General features: G+C 40.7%; 1 protein-coding gene across 3 annotated transcripts; it reads left to right on the plus strand.

The window, feature by feature from the left end:
- The first annotated feature begins 1,985 nt into the window (after positions 1-1,985).
- On the plus strand, positions 1,986-15,776 carry arsh (arylsulfatase H). 3 transcript variants are annotated; one of them, XM_030757357.1, is made up of 11 exons: positions 1,986-2,061; positions 2,631-2,783; positions 8,650-8,771; positions 8,879-9,001; positions 9,364-9,566; positions 10,583-10,803; positions 11,579-11,715; positions 11,975-12,112; positions 12,290-12,449; positions 13,003-13,124; positions 14,553-15,776. In XM_030757357.1, exons 1-11 carry the CDS (start codon positions 2,042-2,044, stop codon positions 14,984-14,986), a joined length of 1,833 nt encoding a protein of 610 aa, XP_030613217.1. In that variant the 5' UTR covers positions 1,986-2,041; the 3' UTR covers positions 14,987-15,776. The 3 variants fall into 3 exon arrangements, with proteins under 3 accessions (XP_030613217.1, XP_030613216.1, XP_030613218.1); XM_030757356.1 differs by lacking the exon at positions 1,986-2,061 and having other exon boundaries at positions 2,605-2,783; XM_030757358.1 differs by lacking the exons at positions 1,986-2,061; positions 2,631-2,783 and adding an exon at positions 7,802-7,843.
- Positions 15,777-18,423: the final 2,647 nt, after the last annotated feature.

An 18,423-nucleotide genomic window follows, 5' to 3' on the forward strand; every position in this document is an offset into this window, starting at 1 on the left:
CACCACAATGCATTTTATATTGTAAGGTAAAGACCCTACAATTATTACACAGAAAACCCAACAGTCAAAATGACCCCCCCTATGAGCAAGCATTTGGCGACAGTGGGAAGGAAAAACTCCCTTTTAAAAGGAAGAAGCCTCCCACCTGCCATGACTGGTTGGGGCTGAGGGGAGAGAGACAGAACAAAAGACATGGTGTGGAAGAGAGCCAGAGATTAATAATAACTGATGATTAAATGCAGAGTCGTGTATAAACAGACTAAAAGAGGTGAATGAAAAGAAACTCTCAGTATATCATAGGAACCCCCCAGCAGCCTAGGCCTATTGCAGCATAACTAATGGATGGTTCAGGGTCACCTGATCCAGCCCTAACTATAAGCTTTATCAAAAAGTAAAGTTTAAAGCCTCTTTAAAATAAGGTGGGGCCTGATTATTCAAGACGTTGTATGTGAGGAGAAGAATTTCAAATTAAATTCTGGATTTAACAGAGAGACAACGAAGGGAAGCCAATATGGGAGAAATATGCTCTCTCTTTCTGACTACAGTGTCCCCATCTTCTGATGACTTCCTCCAGGTTTCTTGAACATGACAGTGAGTTCACTGCACTCAAATGGCCTCTACAGTCACCAGATTTTAATCTAATAGAGCGCCTTTGGTATGTGATAGAACGGGAGATTATGATCATAGATGTGCAGCCAACAAATCTGTTGCAACTGTATGATGGTATCATATCACTATGAACCAAAATCTCTGTGGAATGTTTCCAACAGCTTATTGAATCTATGCCATGAACTATTAAGGCAGTTATTAAGGAAAAAATGGATCCAAGTACTAGCAAGGTGTGCCTAATGAAGTGACCAGTGAATGTAATTTTATGTGCTAAACACCAACACTCTATGGGTCTTATGAGCATGTGGCTGTGACCAAGTACAGTTTAAGTACAATGATTTTAATGAATCATTTTAAATTACATGATTTTATTATACATAACATATAAATACAGTAAAAGTAATTCTATCTTGTGTTTGTGTCTTTTTTGCCTATAACATATGGGAAGGTTAATAAAGTTCAGGGAGAATAAAAAAATGCATGATATGTCAGGTATTTATAGAAGGAAAGCCACACAAAACAAATTCATGCTTTGGAACTGATTTATGGTGACAGGTCCTCAAGACACACCTGATCAGTTCCTCAGAGGTAAAATGTGGGAAATTATGTAAGGTTGTCTTCCTGAGCTAAACACACCCATCTACATGAACACATATTAATTTAGGTACCCACCAGGTATTACACCCACATATCCAATTAAACACAGCAGTAAAGGTGGCTATGGAGACCAGGTAGTGACTCACGGAGCTTATTAACTTCCAAGTTAATTGGGCAGAATGAGTTCTCATGAAATGCATTGTGTTGGTATCGGGATAAAATGACTCATGCAAAATATTTTTACCTAAGCGTAAAAATCTCCTTTACAAGACATTCAGAGGTATAAGAATGGCCCCAGAGTGTAAATCTATTAATTTACTATAAACTGTAAAAGAGCTGTAAGTGTTTGATATCTCATCTCTTGTTTATAGAGAAAAAACTAAACTAAACTAAAATATGTCATATAAAGACATATGATTTGGCTCATGTTGCCCAGTCCCAAATTGGCTATTTTGTTTTGAAGGATTACAGACTGTGTAGAAATATGTAGACTAATAGTTTACAACATTGTGCGCATTTCTCAAGAAAATGCCATTAATCATAACTTAAAAAAAATAGAAATAGATCAACATATGTAAAAAGAGCCCATTTAAAGTAAATCGCATCCTGAAACATCACTACAATAAGAGACAACAACAAGGGATGTCAAATATTAACTTCGTATACTGTACAAGCCACAGCAGCTCAACCATGGAGGCTGAAAAATTTTGTTGCGCTTTTACTTTGCACATTACGGTAAATAAGGTTCTGCGCTCCTACTTTAAACAGTACAGTGCCGTCAGCGAGGCGGGGTTAATGATTTGAGCAAAGAAGGAACCTTTGTTTCGATTCATGAATGTACGCACGCGTTATGAGGTGAGTTGGAATGGGGTAAAAATGATCCGCTTATTAAAGTAACTGCGAACACTTTCACTTTCATCAACTACGGTTAGAGTACGCTGAAAGACCACGAATTAAGATATGAAATTGCACCTATCTGATGTCAGTTTTGCTCTCCTGACGGTCCGAGCTTCAGTGCAGCAACACATATGTGTCAAGTGTCACTGCTGCAAAACACTTATTACAGCATAGGAGAATCATATTTGGATTCGTTTTAGAACCAAAACTAAGAATCACGATTATTGATATCACATTAAAAAAAAAGGTTTTTTTCAACGAATGAATTATATTGATATATAAGACATGATGTTAAAAACGTCACAATTGTAACGAGTCCAACAAAAAATTGTAAGTTTTTTCTGACCAACTGCCCAACTATTGAACTTTTTTTGAGGGTGTGGGGGTGTGGGGGGTAGTTTTGAATGTCACAGTATTTGTTTGTCCCTTGATTATCTAGACGTGGGAAAGCCTGAATTCACGTATTCTAATAACACAGAGTGAGGGTTATGGGAACTTCAAATGGATAATCCCTGTTTTGCTCTCAGGTCTGCCATGCTGGCCCCTCTTTTTTTCCTGCTCTTGACAGCAAGAAGTGGTGCAACAGGGAAGGAGTTTAACCAGAAACCCAACTTTGTTCTAATAATCGCTGATGACTTGGGGATTGGTGATGTAGGATGCTATGGTAATGACACAATTAGGTAAGTGTGAAAATTGTGATTTGCTTCAGCATTCTTTAATTCTATTTTAGGACTTTAGTGCTGACAATAGTCACCGATAGTCAACTGTCTTTTTTTTCACTTAGTGTGGCAAGCACTGACTTTTACACAGAAGCATGAAGAACTGTGAAGAGTTGTGAACAAATTAACCCCTGAAACCCCTAGCACAAATAGACTCACTCACTCTCCTGCATCTCACTTCACTCTGCCTGACATCTTCAGCTTTCTGGAAACTCATTGCTGTTTGAAAAAAATGGGCAAATATTTAAAACAATACTTACATAGGGACTATAAATGTTTTTACCACAAGCTGACAATGACCAGTGGTGGAAGCTTCTTCAGTAAAAGTAGCAAAGCCACACCACAAGAATAGTCCATAGGCCAAGTAGTTGAATAAGTTGAGGATTTACAAGTGTGTAAGGATTATTACCCAATTTTACTTAAAGTTTCAAAGGTTAAATAGTTCTTTTAACCTTTGTCCATGTCCATGTGTTACTGTTATATGCAATGCTTATGGATTAATATTAAGGCCATGTTAATGCCCATGTTGCATTTTACTGGTGAAGGTATTTCTTAGAGTAGTTTAATCTACAGTGGTGCATCATATTCTATAAAATCTGCATGTGTTCGTGGTGTCTTTGCCCCATGAGAATTTTACAGTTTTTATTGATCGCTTTGATGCAATTCTCACATCAGGAATGTCATTTTTACCTCCCACAGTAGCCTCTCTCATTGTGTTTGTACACACTGTTTCTACAGATGCTTCACTACTAAAGGCATTTTGCTATTGTGCTGATGCATTTCTAATCTGAATCTTATAACTCATCAAAATGGTTTGTACTTCTGTCAGTCCAGAACTACAGATCTCTCACTTACCTTAATGCTGTCCAGCATTGCATTAGTGTTTTCAGTCATATCACTTCAAACTTTTTTCAGATATTTATGAAAGAACAAGGCCAGTTACACACTGTCAATGACAGCAATTAAACTGTCCTTCAGTTAAAAGCAAAAATAAATGCATGCTCTCAGAAGAGGTTTAGATGAAAGAAATAGAAACACATGCTCTCAGTCTTGTATCACAGCTACATGTCTTGGCTAATTACACACAGGTTTATGCTGTGTAAGCCATGTTGTGTGACTTTACTGTACTATAGTACAGTAATACTACTTAGAATAAAGTAGATAGTGCTATATTCTAAGTTTATGTCTGTTTTTTGTTGCCTATTTTCTGATACATATAGTGTCAGGAATGATGTGTGACAGAATGATAGCAGAGAGGGAAGAGTTACAAGATGGTAATAAGACCTGTAATTATGTATGATTTGGAGATGGCAGCACTGACAAAAAGACAGTAGACAGAAATGGAGGTGGCAGAACTGAAGATATGAAGCTTTTCATTGGGAGTGACCAGGATGGACAAGATTAAAAATGACTATATCAGAAGGCTCAATCTTTCCTTCCCTCCTGTAGGCCCACCACCTGCAGGAGGTGTCGTAGGGGTTGGGTGCAGTCTGTCAGGCGGAGGCCCTGGCAGACTGATCCCCGGCTATTGAGGCTGGCTGTTGGGACATAGAACATCATCTCTCTGGTGGGGAAGGAGCCTGACCTTGTGTGTGAGGCTGAGAGATACTGGCAAGATATAGTTGGGCTCACCGCAATGCAGGGCCTGGATTCTGGAAGAAGTCTCCTAGAGAGGGGCTGGAATTTGTTCCAGTCTGGAGTTGTCTTTGGTGAGAGGTGGCAGCCTGGAGACCCTGGCAGACCAATCCCCGACTATTGAGACTGGCTATTGGGACATGGAATGTCACCTCTCTGGTGGTGAAGGAGCCTGCGTTAGTGCGTGAGGTTAAGAGATGCTGGCTAGATATAGTTGGGCTCACTTCAATGCATGGCCTGGACTCTGGAACCAGTCTCCTGGAGAGGGGCTGGACTCTGTTCCAGTCTGGAGTTGCCCTCGGTGAGAGACGGCGAGCTGGGGTGGGTATTCTTGTATCCTCTTAGCTTGCTGCCTGCACATTAGAGTTTCCACCGGTAGACAAAAGGGTTGCTTCCTTTTGCCTTCGGGCCGGGGAATGGGTCCTGACTGTTGTTTGCACTTATGACAGTTCAGAATACCCATCTTGGGGTCGCTGGTTGGGGTGCTTGAGGGTGCTCCATCCGCTGACTCCGTCAGCTTGCTGGTAGACTTCAATGCTCACTTGGGCAACGACAGTGAGACCTGTAGGGGTGTGATTGGGAACAACAGCCTGCCTGATCTGAACCTGAATGGTGTTTTGTTATTGGACCACTGTGCAAACCACAGTTTGTCCATAATGAACACCATGTTTGAACATAAGGATGTCCATAAGTACATGTGGCACCAGGACACCCTAGGTCGCAAGTCAATGATCAATTTTGTAATCGTATCATCAGATCTGTGGCTGTATGTTCTGGACACTGGGGTGAAGAGAGGAGCTGAGCTGTCAACTGATCACCACCTGAGTTTCATCAGGTGGCGGGGGAGGATGCTGGACAGACTCAACGCACCTAAACTATTGTGAAGGTGCACTGGGAACGCCTGGCAGAGGCCCCAGTCCACGAGATCTTCAACTCCCACCTCCGGCAGAACTGTCAGACATTGAGTCTGAAGGGACCATGTTCCATTGAGGCTGCTCAGAGCTGTGGCTGCAAGGTGGTTGCTGCCTGTCGTGGTGGTAATCCCCAACCAGATGGTCACCGGACGTGAAGGGAGCCATCAAGCTGAAGGAGGAGTCTTATCAGGCTTGGTTAGCCTGTGGTAGTGGTAGTGCCACTGGATTGGCAGACCACCCATCTCTTTCTTGAAGATGGTTGGTTCCCATCTCCAAGAAAGAGGACTGGAGGGTGTGCTCCAACTATTGGGGGATCACACTCCTCAGCCTCCCCAAGGAGGTCTATCCCAGGGTGCTGGAAAGGTGATTTCATCCATTAGTTGAACCTCAGATTCAAGAGAAATTATGTGGTTTTTGTCCTGGTCACGGCGGAGTTGGGTATGGTTAGGAAGAGGCCCCAGGGCAGACCCAGGACACACTGGAGAGATTATATCTTTTGGCTGGCCTGGGAATGCCTTGGTGTTCCCCCAGATAAGCTGAAGGAGGTGGCTGGGAAGAGGGAAGTCTGGGTTTCTCTGCTTAGGCCGTTGTCCCCATGACCTGGGCCCAAATAAATCTTTTACATTCAATTTTTGTGGCTGAACACTTTTACTCTACAGTAGACTCACAATCGTGGTCAAAAGTTTACATACACTCATCATGGGCATGAATGCCATGGTAATTGTGGGCTTTAATGGTTTCTTTGAACTCTTTGTTAAATGTCCCTTAACAAGTTGCATCTCGACCAGATGCTTTTGGTAGCCATCAATAAGCTTTTGGCATTATTCTGGCTGGATATTTGACCACTCTTCTTGGCAGAATTGGTAAAGTTTGTTTAAAATAGTTGGCTTCCTGGCACAAGGCTCAAGCCTGCCATAAACTGAAAAGTGGTGGAACACTAGTATCACTGTCCATGGTGAAGAGGGTTGTGCGTTGCCATGGGCTGAGAGAGTATCAACCAAGAAAGAAGCCCATGTTCCAAATTCTACACCTTCAAGCTCAACTGAAATTTGCAGCTCCCCACACGGACAAGCAAATGCTTCCAGAAAAATCTTTTATAGTCAGACAAGACAAAGATTGAGCTATTTGGTTTTTTTTTTTTTTAAAGCCTGTCATGTCTGGTAGATCTTGCAAGCAGAACTGTGATCTGAATGCGTTGTTGTGCCAAACATATTTGCTATTTCAAGATGAGCTCTATAGGTTCTCAATAGGCTCTTCTTGTTGATGTTTTAACCCTTTATTTTATTTATCTGAGTTATTTTTAACATACAATGTAACAGCCAGAGCTGACAGGCTGAAGAAAAGGAAAATAAAGAAAAGAAAAAGGGAGAGAGAAAGAGAGCAAAAAAAGGAGAATAGAAAGAAAAAAAAAAGAGGAAAGAGCACAAGTAAATTAATCAAATAGTTCATCACTTTAACATTAAAAAATACTATCAATACTTGCAAAAATAAATTTGTGTGTGAAAAACAAAACTAACAAAGCATGTTACGTACACCAACAATTTTGTTGAGTTGTGATTGAGTGGGTGTTTGTGTCTGTGTCATGTTTGTGTCTGTGTCATGGAACGTACTTACCAATGAGGGCAAAACGCTGCAGCTCCACCCATCAGAAGCCAGAGGCAGGTATGGAAAGCCCCCGGAAACCCAGGCCACCAGCAGCCCATCAAGAGCCAGGAAGACCCGTGGCTACTCAATCCAAAGACAACCGCACACCCACCCCAGCAGACGGGAGAGGGTGGTCTCAGACGGAGCCCCCCAGTCGAGGAGCAAGGGCTCCAGGGAACCCAAGACGATGAGAGGCCAGTCCCCCCCCCCCAGTGGCCAGCCCCTGCACTGGCCGGCGGCAGGGTCCCAGGGCCCACGGCACCCAAGGACCGCCCGACCCTCCACAGAGCCCCCCCCCCCCCCCCCCCCCCACGCCGAAGAAGCCAACGCAGCCCCACACCGCACCCCCAAGGGGGGCAGGCCAGCACCCACGCCAGAACGTCCAGCCCCACCCAGGAGCCCTGAGGAACCCCCACCCCAGGGGGGCAGGGGGGAGGAGGTAACCAGCAAGGAGCGGCCAGGAGGCAAGGCACAAGGCCCAGACCCAGGTCCAGCCATACATACAAACACACCCACACACCCGTGTACACATTTATGCACAGATACTCATACATGCCCATACATACTTACCCACACACAGATATGCCATACATACACATTCACTCACCCACCCATACTCACGGAGACGGTGACAATACACAAAGACACACATTCATCCATAGCTACCCACCCTCTGAAGACGGGGCAAGTGGAAACCACCCCAGGGCCAACAGCGACCCCAGGACGCCACCAGCCCGGTCCCCAAGGAACCACCCGACCCCTACCCTGGGCGAGGTGTAAGAAATCAGGGTGTGAGATGACCCATCCACCCCTCCTCCTCCCCAACTTGTAAGTGTATGTGTTAATGTTTGTGAGTGAATGAGGTGTATAGGGTGCAGTTAAAATTGAGGGGACAGTTGTGCCACAAGCACCAACTGTTGGTCGCCCACACTGTCCCCCCAAAACCCTCCATGTCTAAAGTGCAAATAAAATTTGGGGCCAAAATATGTATGATCCATGTTATGTTCTGGTTTCTCATCTTTGTTAAGTGTCTTGTCCTTCCTATATCTCAATTTCATTGTGTATTTACAGGTATTTAAAGAGAGATTTAGAATATTAAGTGTGAAATATCCAGGCATTGTAACTAGCAAAATCACTGGTTGAATTTGATCACACTCAAATGATCACATATGAGTGATTTCTCATATGTGATCATTTGAAAATGTCAGCTGGAGTCCCCTCTCCATCATCTAAACCCTCTCTGTGAAGGCTTTCCTTGCTTAAGTGCTAAAGTAGTTAATTAAATACTGCTTCACACTGTATCCTAAATCTTCATCATCACACATTGTGATAATGGTAATTAGCAAGAGCAAAATGCTATAGAGGTGATACACACAGTGTGATCTGCTCATTTATTTGCTACTGCTACCTCTTAAATGTGTATAATAATATAATGCATCCCATATTTTAACTGATCTCAGAACAGTGAAATCTGTGGCAGGGGCAGCCTGACTAGTACACTTGTCTGTAGCTAATCTCCTGCTGATCTTCATTCAAAGAACATAATTATCAACAATGTGAATGTGCATCCAGCTAAAAAATGCATCTGTCTTTACTTGACCAGACCCTTTGCCATATCTCTTCTCTCTTTTTAGAACTCCAAATGTCGACAGACTTGCTTCTGAGGGGGTGAAGCTAACGCAGCACATTGCAGCTGCTCCACTCTGTACCCCAAGCCGTACTGCTTTTATGACTGGCCGTTATGCAATCCGCTCAGGTACCAGAAGGTTTTACACTCAATCAGCAAGTCGCAACCTGGACAAACTCTATGTTCCGTATTTGATTAACCTTTTATTTTTGTGCATGTGTGCATCTGTTGACTAGGAATGGTTAGCACAGGGCGTGTCCAGGTGTTGCTGTTCCTTGGAGGTTCAGGAGGGCTTCATCCCACTGAGACCACCTTTGCAAAGAGGCTGCAGCAGCAAGGATACACTACTGGTCTAGTGGGTGAGATGACATAATGTGTCACCTCCCTTCCTTAGACAGCAAAAAAACTAAAGTTTGAAGCTTGGAGCTGTGTCAGCTTTGGAAAATGTCACTTAAAGGTTTGCACACGGGGTGTGTTTTATTGAGCATAAGAAGGCAATTTGCGATGACATCAACATTTCTCACTTTACTTGTAAAGTGAGAAAATGAGAAAATGTTGATGGCATTGGCAGCACTTGAAAAAAACATGGTTTTTGTATTTGGCATGCTCTGCAACCAAGTTGGAGAAACATCCCCAGGATGTATGGTTATGTTCTGGTTTGTCATCTTTGTTGTTAAGTGTCTTGTCCTTCCTGTATCTCGTTTTCGCTGTGTATCTACAGGTAAATGGCACTTGGGTGTGAATTGCAAACACCGAGGGGATCACTGTCATCACCCAAACCAGCATGGCTTCAGCTACTTCTACGGTCTGCCATTCACCCTGTTTAATGACTGTTTACCTGGAGAGGGCAGCGATGTGCTGGTAGATCTCCAGCAGACACTCCAAAATTTGACCATGTTGCTCGGAGTCGGATTCATCACTATAGTAAGTGTGATTTTTCTGTCATTTTATCTTCTCTGTTTTGCTCTCCACAAGTAAGATCACAACAGGGTGCATTTAAACAAGTCTAGTAGAGCCATACATAATGAAAAAAGTACTAAAAACAGAATTATGAGCTAACTTGAGGGATGCATCATCCTTGTCAGATGATGGGGAATAAACTGGAAAACAAAGAGTCACTGTGCTACTTGCCCCAAAGCGAAAATAGCTAATGTGTGCGATCATTTAGACATGTGCTGAAGAGTTAAAAAAAAAAAAGAAAAAGAGACTGGGAAACAGAAACTGCACGCCACCCAGAAACCTATTCTAAAAAAGAGTATGATGTCACTAGTGAAATGTGGTTAACAATCAAACATTTATTGCTGCAGGTAACTTACCTGCAGCAATGGTACCTGCTGGACAAATGGCAACAGACACAGCAAACCAAAGAAGTATCAAAGAAACATCAGTTCTAATGAAGAAGAATAAATAAACACAAAAATAAAGAACTATTTCATCTTTGTTAAATGTTAATAAAATAAAACAATTTTCTGATCTAGTATGTACAAAGGACACATTGTACTACTTGTTTCACTAAGTGAAAAATAATTTCATGGTGGTTTCTGATGTCATCTAGTGGCTGTATCATGAAATTGCACAAAAGTATGTTAATAGAAAAGAATCCCAAGAGTGACATTTGTACAATAAATTACCTGTTGTGGAGAAAATGTGGTTAAATAAGGCTTGAGGCTTTGTCAGAGAGGATTTGATTCAATTGTGTTCATTTCTTGGGTTATAGTTTGTAATAGGTTTTTCCTGCGAAGTATTTAATGAGTACCTAATTACCCGAGTACCTAATTTGTTCCACTGTATATAGAATCTAAGGTGAGGACAGAAAACCAAAACACTCTCTAATCCAGATTAGATTCCCAAAAACCAAGCATTAAAGGTGATCCGGGAATACCTATAAACACAGATCTTTCTGAATCCACCATTTGTGTGTCTGTGTTACATGTTTTCAGGTGTGCGTTCATGTATGCGGCCTTTTTAACATCAGCCTGTGGCTCCTGGTACTGCTTTTCCTTCTCTGCATCCTAGCAACTGCTGTGTGGTATGTGCCCTTTCATTTCTTGTCAACATGGAACTGCATCATTATGAGGAACCAAGAAGTAATCGAACAGCCGATGACCTTGGAGACGCTGCCCCAGAGATTGCTGGGAGAGGCACAAAACTTTATAAAGAGGTGAGAAAGCAGGAGCAAAGCAAATAAACAGTTTTTGTACAAATATTTTTGAAAAAGAAAATGACATAAAGGCTCTTCTCAGTCGTCTTACGTTTGCAATCTAGTCAGGGCAGTTCACCTTATTATGTATGTATGCATGCATGTACGTGGTTAGACTTACAGCTGATTGATCTCCAACGATGCTGATCATTTTCCATTTCCCTTGTAAGGAAATTAACTGTAACTTTCAAACTCAGATTGAGGCTAGTACTTTTTCCAATGATTCTTACTAATTACGCCTTTCACAATTTCAGATCATTAGTACAGGTCACACAAGAACTATAGAAAAATGCTTCTCTTGTTTCTTTTTCTCTTTTTTTATCAGTTGTGCAGGGAGCTGATCATGTTAGCACGACTGGAACATTTTTATGAGATTGCCTGAATGAACCCAACACAAAAAAAAATTGTTACCAAAATCCGCAGGTCCTCTCAGATTCTTTGTTGTGTGCACCTGTGTTGTTTCGATTCCCTTTAACTGATTTTCCATCTCATCGCAGCAGTTTTAAAAATTCACTGCAGAGCAGGAAACATCAGACAGGCTAAATTAGTGGCTTAGTTCACATCAGACTTCATCTTCATCGGCAGTTCTTGTCAGTGCGATCAGCTTATTGTTGGTTATGGTTGACAATGAGAGCAAATTGCTCATCACTACTATCATGACAACAAAATTGGCAATAATTAAAAAGATAGATAAATCCTTTGAGAGAGTTTTCAACTCCTTTCTGCTGCTCTTTAGGAATGTGGATCGTCCATTCCTCCTAGTCTTCTCATTGGCCCATGTCCATACGCCAATGTTTAAAACACCACAATTTGCTGGCAAAAGTAGGCACGGTGCCTATGGTGACAATGTAGAGGAAATGGACTGGATGATTGGTGAGTTAGGGTGGTAAAATAAATGTGTTAGTATGCACATGCAATGTTAAACATTATGCAGTGTCTTGTAGTTTTGTGGCAGTGAGTGATCTAATTCAGCAATTCATTTCTATTTCATTTTATAACCAATATAAAGTTTGGTCAAAGATATGAAAGTAAGATAAGATTTTACAACCTGCAATTGCTCTGTGACAATCTTTGTTTATAGAGTTTGAAGTCAACCTCATCCTATTGTCTTGTCATCTCACTTGTTTCTAAGGTAAAATTACAGAGACAGTGGATTCCCTCGGCATTGCCAACAATACTCTCATGTACTTTACTTCGGATCATGGCGGACATCTGGAGGATGGTAATTTGAAGACCGGGCAAAAAGGAGGCTGGAACGGCATCTATAAAGGTAAACGATGTGTTAAGCTGGTTTTTTTTGTGGATACTTAATTGTACTGTAATCTTTAATGTTTTTATTGTAGGCATTCCAATATTTCTGCAGCATTTCAAATCTCAAACCTACTTTTGACAAAAAAAAAAGTCATGTTCCTGTGTTATATTAATTTTGCTCTTGTCTCAACTGTAGGTGGGAAAGCTATGGGGGGTTGGGAAGGGGGGATCAGGGTACCTGGTATTTTCCGCTGGCCGAGCAGACTGACAGCAGGAAAAGTGGTGGATGAACCCACTAGCCTCATGGATCTGTACCCCACCCTTAAATATTTAGCCAAGGACACACAGCCAGACAGGTATATGACGTCACTCACACAGGTGTTTTCTTTCTCGTGTGTGTAATTTAATTAGCTAAGTCTCATTTCTTTCCTCAGTATTTTTCTTGAAAAGGTTAAAATAGATTCTGAGGGGCGCCTGGGTGGCTTAGTGGTGAAGCCGGCGACCACATACATATGCCGCGTTGCGGTGCGGGCGGCGCGGGTTCGCATCCCTGCCTGTCGCCAATTTGCCCGCGTGTCTTCCCCTGTATCTTTCCCCCATTTCATGTCTCTCTCCACTGCTAACAAAAGCAGCTGTGGCCAAAAACGCAAAAAAAAAAAAAAAATAAATAGATTCTGAATGTATTTAATTCTGAATGCAGCACATCAAACTGTGCATTACAAACCTAACTCTGGCTGGATCCCAAATCACTCTCTCATTCACAAGTTCTCATGAAGACACATTAATTTACAGTAAGATGTAAAAGAAACTAATAATGTCCTATTGGCATGCAGAAAATTTGAACTGTAATTATGCCATTTTACCCCCCCTTGCCCTGACCCTTCTTTCTTTATTTTGCTTTTATTCCAGACAATCAGATGGCTATAACCTCATGCCGCTGTTGGAGGGAAAAGTTGCACGATCAGAGCATGATTTCATGTTCCATTACTGTGGCACCTACCTGAATGCAGTACGCTGGCACCCACCTGGCAGTAAGTTTGTAGATGCAGAAAAGTATATATTGACCTACCAGATAAATATTTTTGACATTTTTAAGATAGATTGTTATGCTTTACCTTATTTCCTGTTACAGTGTGGGATGCACATACTAAACATGGCCTGGTCTGGAAACAAACAAAACAAATTTTAGTACTCCGTAAAAAAAAATTAATTTTTTTATTTTTTTCACATCATTTTTAAGGGGCCATTTAAAATTCTCATTATCCAGAAAACTATTTGAGCTAGGTCCATCAAAGTATTTATTGTAAATATCTGGTACTATGGCTCTATGATCACGGACTGTCAGGAGTGTAGCTCAAGTTAATATAAAATGATGGATGACCTCTGACACCAGATTTGGAAGAAACCACAACTGTGCAGGTAGGGGACTGATATTATATTTACAGCTTCTCATATTATGTATATGAGAAGCTGTAAATATGACACAATATTCTTCAAAACAGTCCAAATCAGTTGAGGGGTTTCTGTTAATATTATATCTAAAACTTGTGCTGGTGTTCACTCTTGTTTTCTCAATAGGATTCTTTTTTCTTACGTCTTCATTAGATGAACTGACATGGAATTACCCTCTTCTTGTATTAGGCCTAAAATAGATTTAAAAGAAATGGATATCTCTGCCAGCTGATGATTTATCTGGTGATTCTTTATGGCTAAAGGATCAAATAAATATACTTACTTGCTTATTGCAGCAAAAATTCAATTCAATTCAATTCGGTTTTATTTATATAGCGCCAGATCACAACAAACAGTCGCCTCAAGGCGCTTTGTATTGTGGGTAAAGACCCTACAAGAATACAGAGAAAACTCAACAGTCAAAACGACCCCCCAAAACTTTGTCCTACTTTTTGGAGAATGTCAGCTTCCTCCTGCTTCACACAATCCTGCCTTTATATTTGTGTTAGACTCATTAAAATAGATGTTTTGAGTTTCAGTGATTGTCTCGACCTTTATCTGGTTCTCTGTTAACTGTAGACTGATTAATATCTAAACTCTTGAGCTGCAACCTTTCCAGCTGGATGAAAATCAATGATTCATGACAACGAGTCTTTCAAAATCAATTTTTGTGATCCATGCCTCACATCAGCATAATTTTTTCTTTTTTTTTTTTTTTGTAAAATTCAAGCTCCAAATGTTTGTTTTTATAAGTCAAAGTAAGCCTCTTCTACAGTCCAATGACATTTCATTGGTTGGATTCCAGGTTCTCTAACTCTGGACTGTAGTTCGCCATTTTTCATTACACTAGGTGTTCACATTTTTTTAGCTGACATATTTGAATGAAAGAAACAAGAACAATACAATGCTTTGTATATGTACATAAAGGTAATTTAAAAAAATGTTCACTTCTTTTGTCTTGCCACAGTATACTGATGTCGTGCTCACTGGTGTGTGTTTCCATCCAGGTGACTCTGTCTTCAAGGTGCACTTTTTCACTCCCAACTTTTTCCCTCCGGGAGCCGGTGGCTGCTATGACATAAAGGTTTGCCTGTGTCACGGAGAGTATGTGACCTACCATAACCCACCGCTGCTGTATGACCTCTTCCATGATCCCGCAGAGTCGCACCCCTTGACCCCTGATACTGAGCCACGGTATGCTGAAATCCTTGAGCAGACTGCCAAAGCCGTGGAGAGGCATAAAAGCACCCTCACAAACAAACGGGCATCTGCTGATGCTCACACAGAAGCCAGCACAGCTGGACAGAGCATTGAAATCCAACTGGCTTGGGACAAGATTTTGTGGCGACCCTGGCTTCAGCCTTGCTGTGGGACTTTTCCATTCTGTGGATGCAAAGAGACCTATGAAAAAAAGTTAGAACAAACAGCTTCGGTTTACTGAAGGTCTTCTCTGATAAATCCATAAAAAAGTCTAATAAATAGATTTAGTGCTTTAGTTTTTATAGATTAGGACACTTTCATTGGATTTCTATCAGCTCCAGTGTTAAGTGCATTTAAAGATAGCAACTGATTGTGTGGAAATGAAGAGAGAAGCTGAATAAAAAAGTCCATATTTCAAAATAAAAAATAAAGTAAGAAAACTGAAAAACTACAAATAAAATTAATTTGAAATAATCCAGAATCAAGTGAAGTAGTGTTGAAATGGACCAAAGACTCCACTTGACTATACCTGTACATCCGTAGGGCATACTGCAGACTCTCTTCATTTGGTGCTCTTTATTTGTAAAAGGGAAAGTGGCTTCAGGGTATAGTGGTTAACAAATACACCTTACAGTCAAAAGATTCCCGGTTTGAGACCGGAAGGTGACACAAATCGGCCTCAGGGGATCACAAGCTAGTGTAAAGAAGGAATCGAAACTACCTTTTTATTTTATAATAGGAAAAACTTTAGCAGCTCCTGTTATATAAATAAGCATACTGAGTTTGAATAACTCGTCTCTGTGCGCTTTCCTTCTCTTTCTTGTTACTCCAACTGGTCGAGGCAGATGGCCGCACTCCTTGAGTCGGGTTTTGCTGGAGGTTTGTTCGTCTTCAAAGGGAATGTTTATTTGCTTTAATCTACTGAAGTGTTTGCTTAGAGGGAATTATTGTGTTTATGTTTTAGAGTCATTACCTGAAATGTGAAGTACTTTGAGATGACCAGTGCAGTGATTGGGTGCTATGTAAATAAAACTGACTTGATAATATTTGCCTTGCCTTTGCCTTGTCTTTTTTTAAATAAAGCTAATTCATTCCTCCAGCACAGCTGAAAATGGAGGTAAAATTGCTCTAGAAGGTAATGGAGGCTGTGTTCCATTAGGGGGCAAAGTCAGACTGTGTTTGGGTTGATGAAGCACTTTCCTGTTTTGTGAGAGAAGACTTAAGGATTAAGTGTGAGATTATAGTTTTGTCACTGCAGGCTACGGTGCTGTGTAATAATAATGATAATTATTGTAATTATCAATATTATGTATATTTACATTACAAAAGTAAGCCTTAGATGCATAAATACAATATGAGGTAAGTATAACATTCAGGTATTGCTTTAACACAATAGATTTTAACTTGAGTTATTACCAAAAATCATTTGTGGCTTTTTCCTCACGTCCTTTAGTCTGTGCCAGTCCAGCTCCATGTTCTTTCATTCTTTGCATCGCGTTCCCTTCCCTTCCATAACCAGCCTCAGAAAACCTCACCTGTGACTTCTTCCTTCCCTTCCTTTTCAACTGTGCCATTTTGGTTGCATAATAGTACTTTTTTGATCTCGCAAACACTTAAACCCTCTCATTAAGATCAGTGCATAAAGCCATCTACTGAACTCCACTGCTCAAGGACACAGAGGTAGGGTGGGCGGTTGACCTAGTTCGGCACGCTGTGGCTCCACAGATCTTCAATAATAAAAGACTTTAAAGACTATGTGAACTTCTCCATCATCAGTGTCATCATCATTTATTATCATCATCATCGCCACTGTCTCCCTCCAGCAGTGGCTGGCTGTCAAAACATCAAAGTTTGCTACAGCAGCAGTCTATAATTGCTCCCTTTCCTTCCCTCCTCTCTCTTCCCACTTCCTCCATCTACTCATCTCCTCCTCCTTCTTGTCCTCCTCCTCTCCCTCCAGAAATTGAACTTGCGTCTGTGAGGAGAGAAATTTCATCATCATCATCATCACAGTAATTGTTGCCATCACGGACGTAGTATTTACTTCTCTCCCTCCAGCAGAGACCCATACAAATACTCAGCAAGTTCATTACAGTAGCCACTCCATTATGTCTCTAACAGTAAATCATGCAGTCGACCATACATAACGACGTTTGGCTGTACATCATAGTTAATGATGACTGTTGGGGTAGAATGTTACTGGCTGTACATCATGTCACACATAACCACCTAAAAACATGAATGTGTGCACCAGCTCAAATGCTCACACATTCACGAACACACATGCACACGGTATATCGTGTTTGTTTGGAACAGATCAGTGGTTTTCTGTAAAGGTCAGTGTTTCCTCGGATACCATAAAGCATTTTTATAACCCACCGCTTGACACACGTAAACACGTGTGGAACTTGAAAAGATGGAAAAATTGCATGGCAACGTAAACAAACTGGAAATAGCTCTAGTGAATTATATATACTAATATTCATAGGCATGTTTTGGTACTGTTTAGTTTTTTCTGTTGATATAAATGTAGGTGTGTGCCTACAGTTTCAGTGATGCGGATCAAAGGACCGACATTCTTTATTTTGCTGTTGAAAATCTGCTTTCTGTCTTGCCAGTTGGTCTCAATTAAGATTTTAATTTAGTGTCAATGTCAAATGAAGATATGTTTGTTTATGACATTTGTAATTTGAGTTTTGAAAACATTCAGATGCTGATCATTTAAATGTCACATACGCACACACACACAAACACACTCAGCTTACTCTATCAGTCAAATTATGCACTGTTTTATAGATATGTAAATTAGCATTTACATCTGTCCAAAGCTGTTTTATTCCTTCTGTTCAAATTACATCTTCTAAACTGCTGCCTCATTTTTGTATTATATTTGTATTACCCTCATGCAGCATATGAACAATACAGGAGATCAAAGACTCATAAATTATTCTAAATACACTTATTTGTGATACCTTTAATTAGTTATATTATATATAGTATATGTACAATCAGTTATTTATTTAGAGCCTGTTCACAACAAGAATCCTATCATGATTATTTACACTGTAGATTAGAATAAAGACCCTGCAACATTCTTTTTTTTTTTTTTTTACAGAGTTGCAGGATTGTTTGCACTCTAATGTCTGAAAATTAAAGAAATATTTTGTTTAATGTACAGATGTGAAACTGTTTTTGCTTAGCACACAGACAGAAAGCAGGTTAAAAATATGATACACTAGCTTAGAACAAAAATCCCACTTTGACCTACTGCAGTAGCACTTTAATTTATACACATAAAATAAAAACATTTAAAGACTCCCACAGTTAGAAATTTTATTTATGTTTAAAAAAAGACAGGTGCAGTGATTATGTTTACAGTAGTACCACTGTAATGGCACAGAAATGTATACTAAAAACTATGCTTACCAGCCATATCTCACAGCTTGCACAGTAACAGACGAGGCTTCATGAAGGTACTTGTAAGCAGATGGATAAACTATTGTTTGTCAAGCAACAGGCAATTGAAAACATAAAATGTGCCCTTGAACAATTTCTTCAATTAGTGCCAGTGTTGTCCTTGGACCTCCATGTTGTTCTGTGCACATACACAGAAAGACAGGGCAGGGACTCTTCCAGCAATATCCCCAGCAGTGAAATGAGTATTAATGGCAACAGAAA

The sequence above is a fragment of the Archocentrus centrarchus genome, chromosome 21 (assembly GCF_007364275.1).
Source record: "Archocentrus centrarchus isolate MPI-CPG fArcCen1 chromosome 21, fArcCen1, whole genome shotgun sequence".
Classification (NCBI taxonomy): Eukaryota; Metazoa; Chordata; class Actinopteri; order Cichliformes; family Cichlidae; genus Archocentrus; species Archocentrus centrarchus.

Bases quoted from the DNA above. Each gene is read 5' to 3' on its own strand.
- arsh (XM_030757356.1), top strand. From the start codon at position 2,605: ATGGATAATCCCTGTTTTGCTCTCAGGTCTGCCATGCTGGCCCCTCTT. The intron at 8,772-8,878 runs GTACCAGAAGGT...TCTGTTGACTAG, and splicing joins CCGTTATGCAATCCGCTCAG to GAATGGTTAGCACAGGGCGT. The intron at 10,804-11,578 runs GTGAGAAAGCAG...GCTGCTCTTTAG, and splicing joins GCACAAAACTTTATAAAGAG to GAATGTGGATCGTCCATTCC.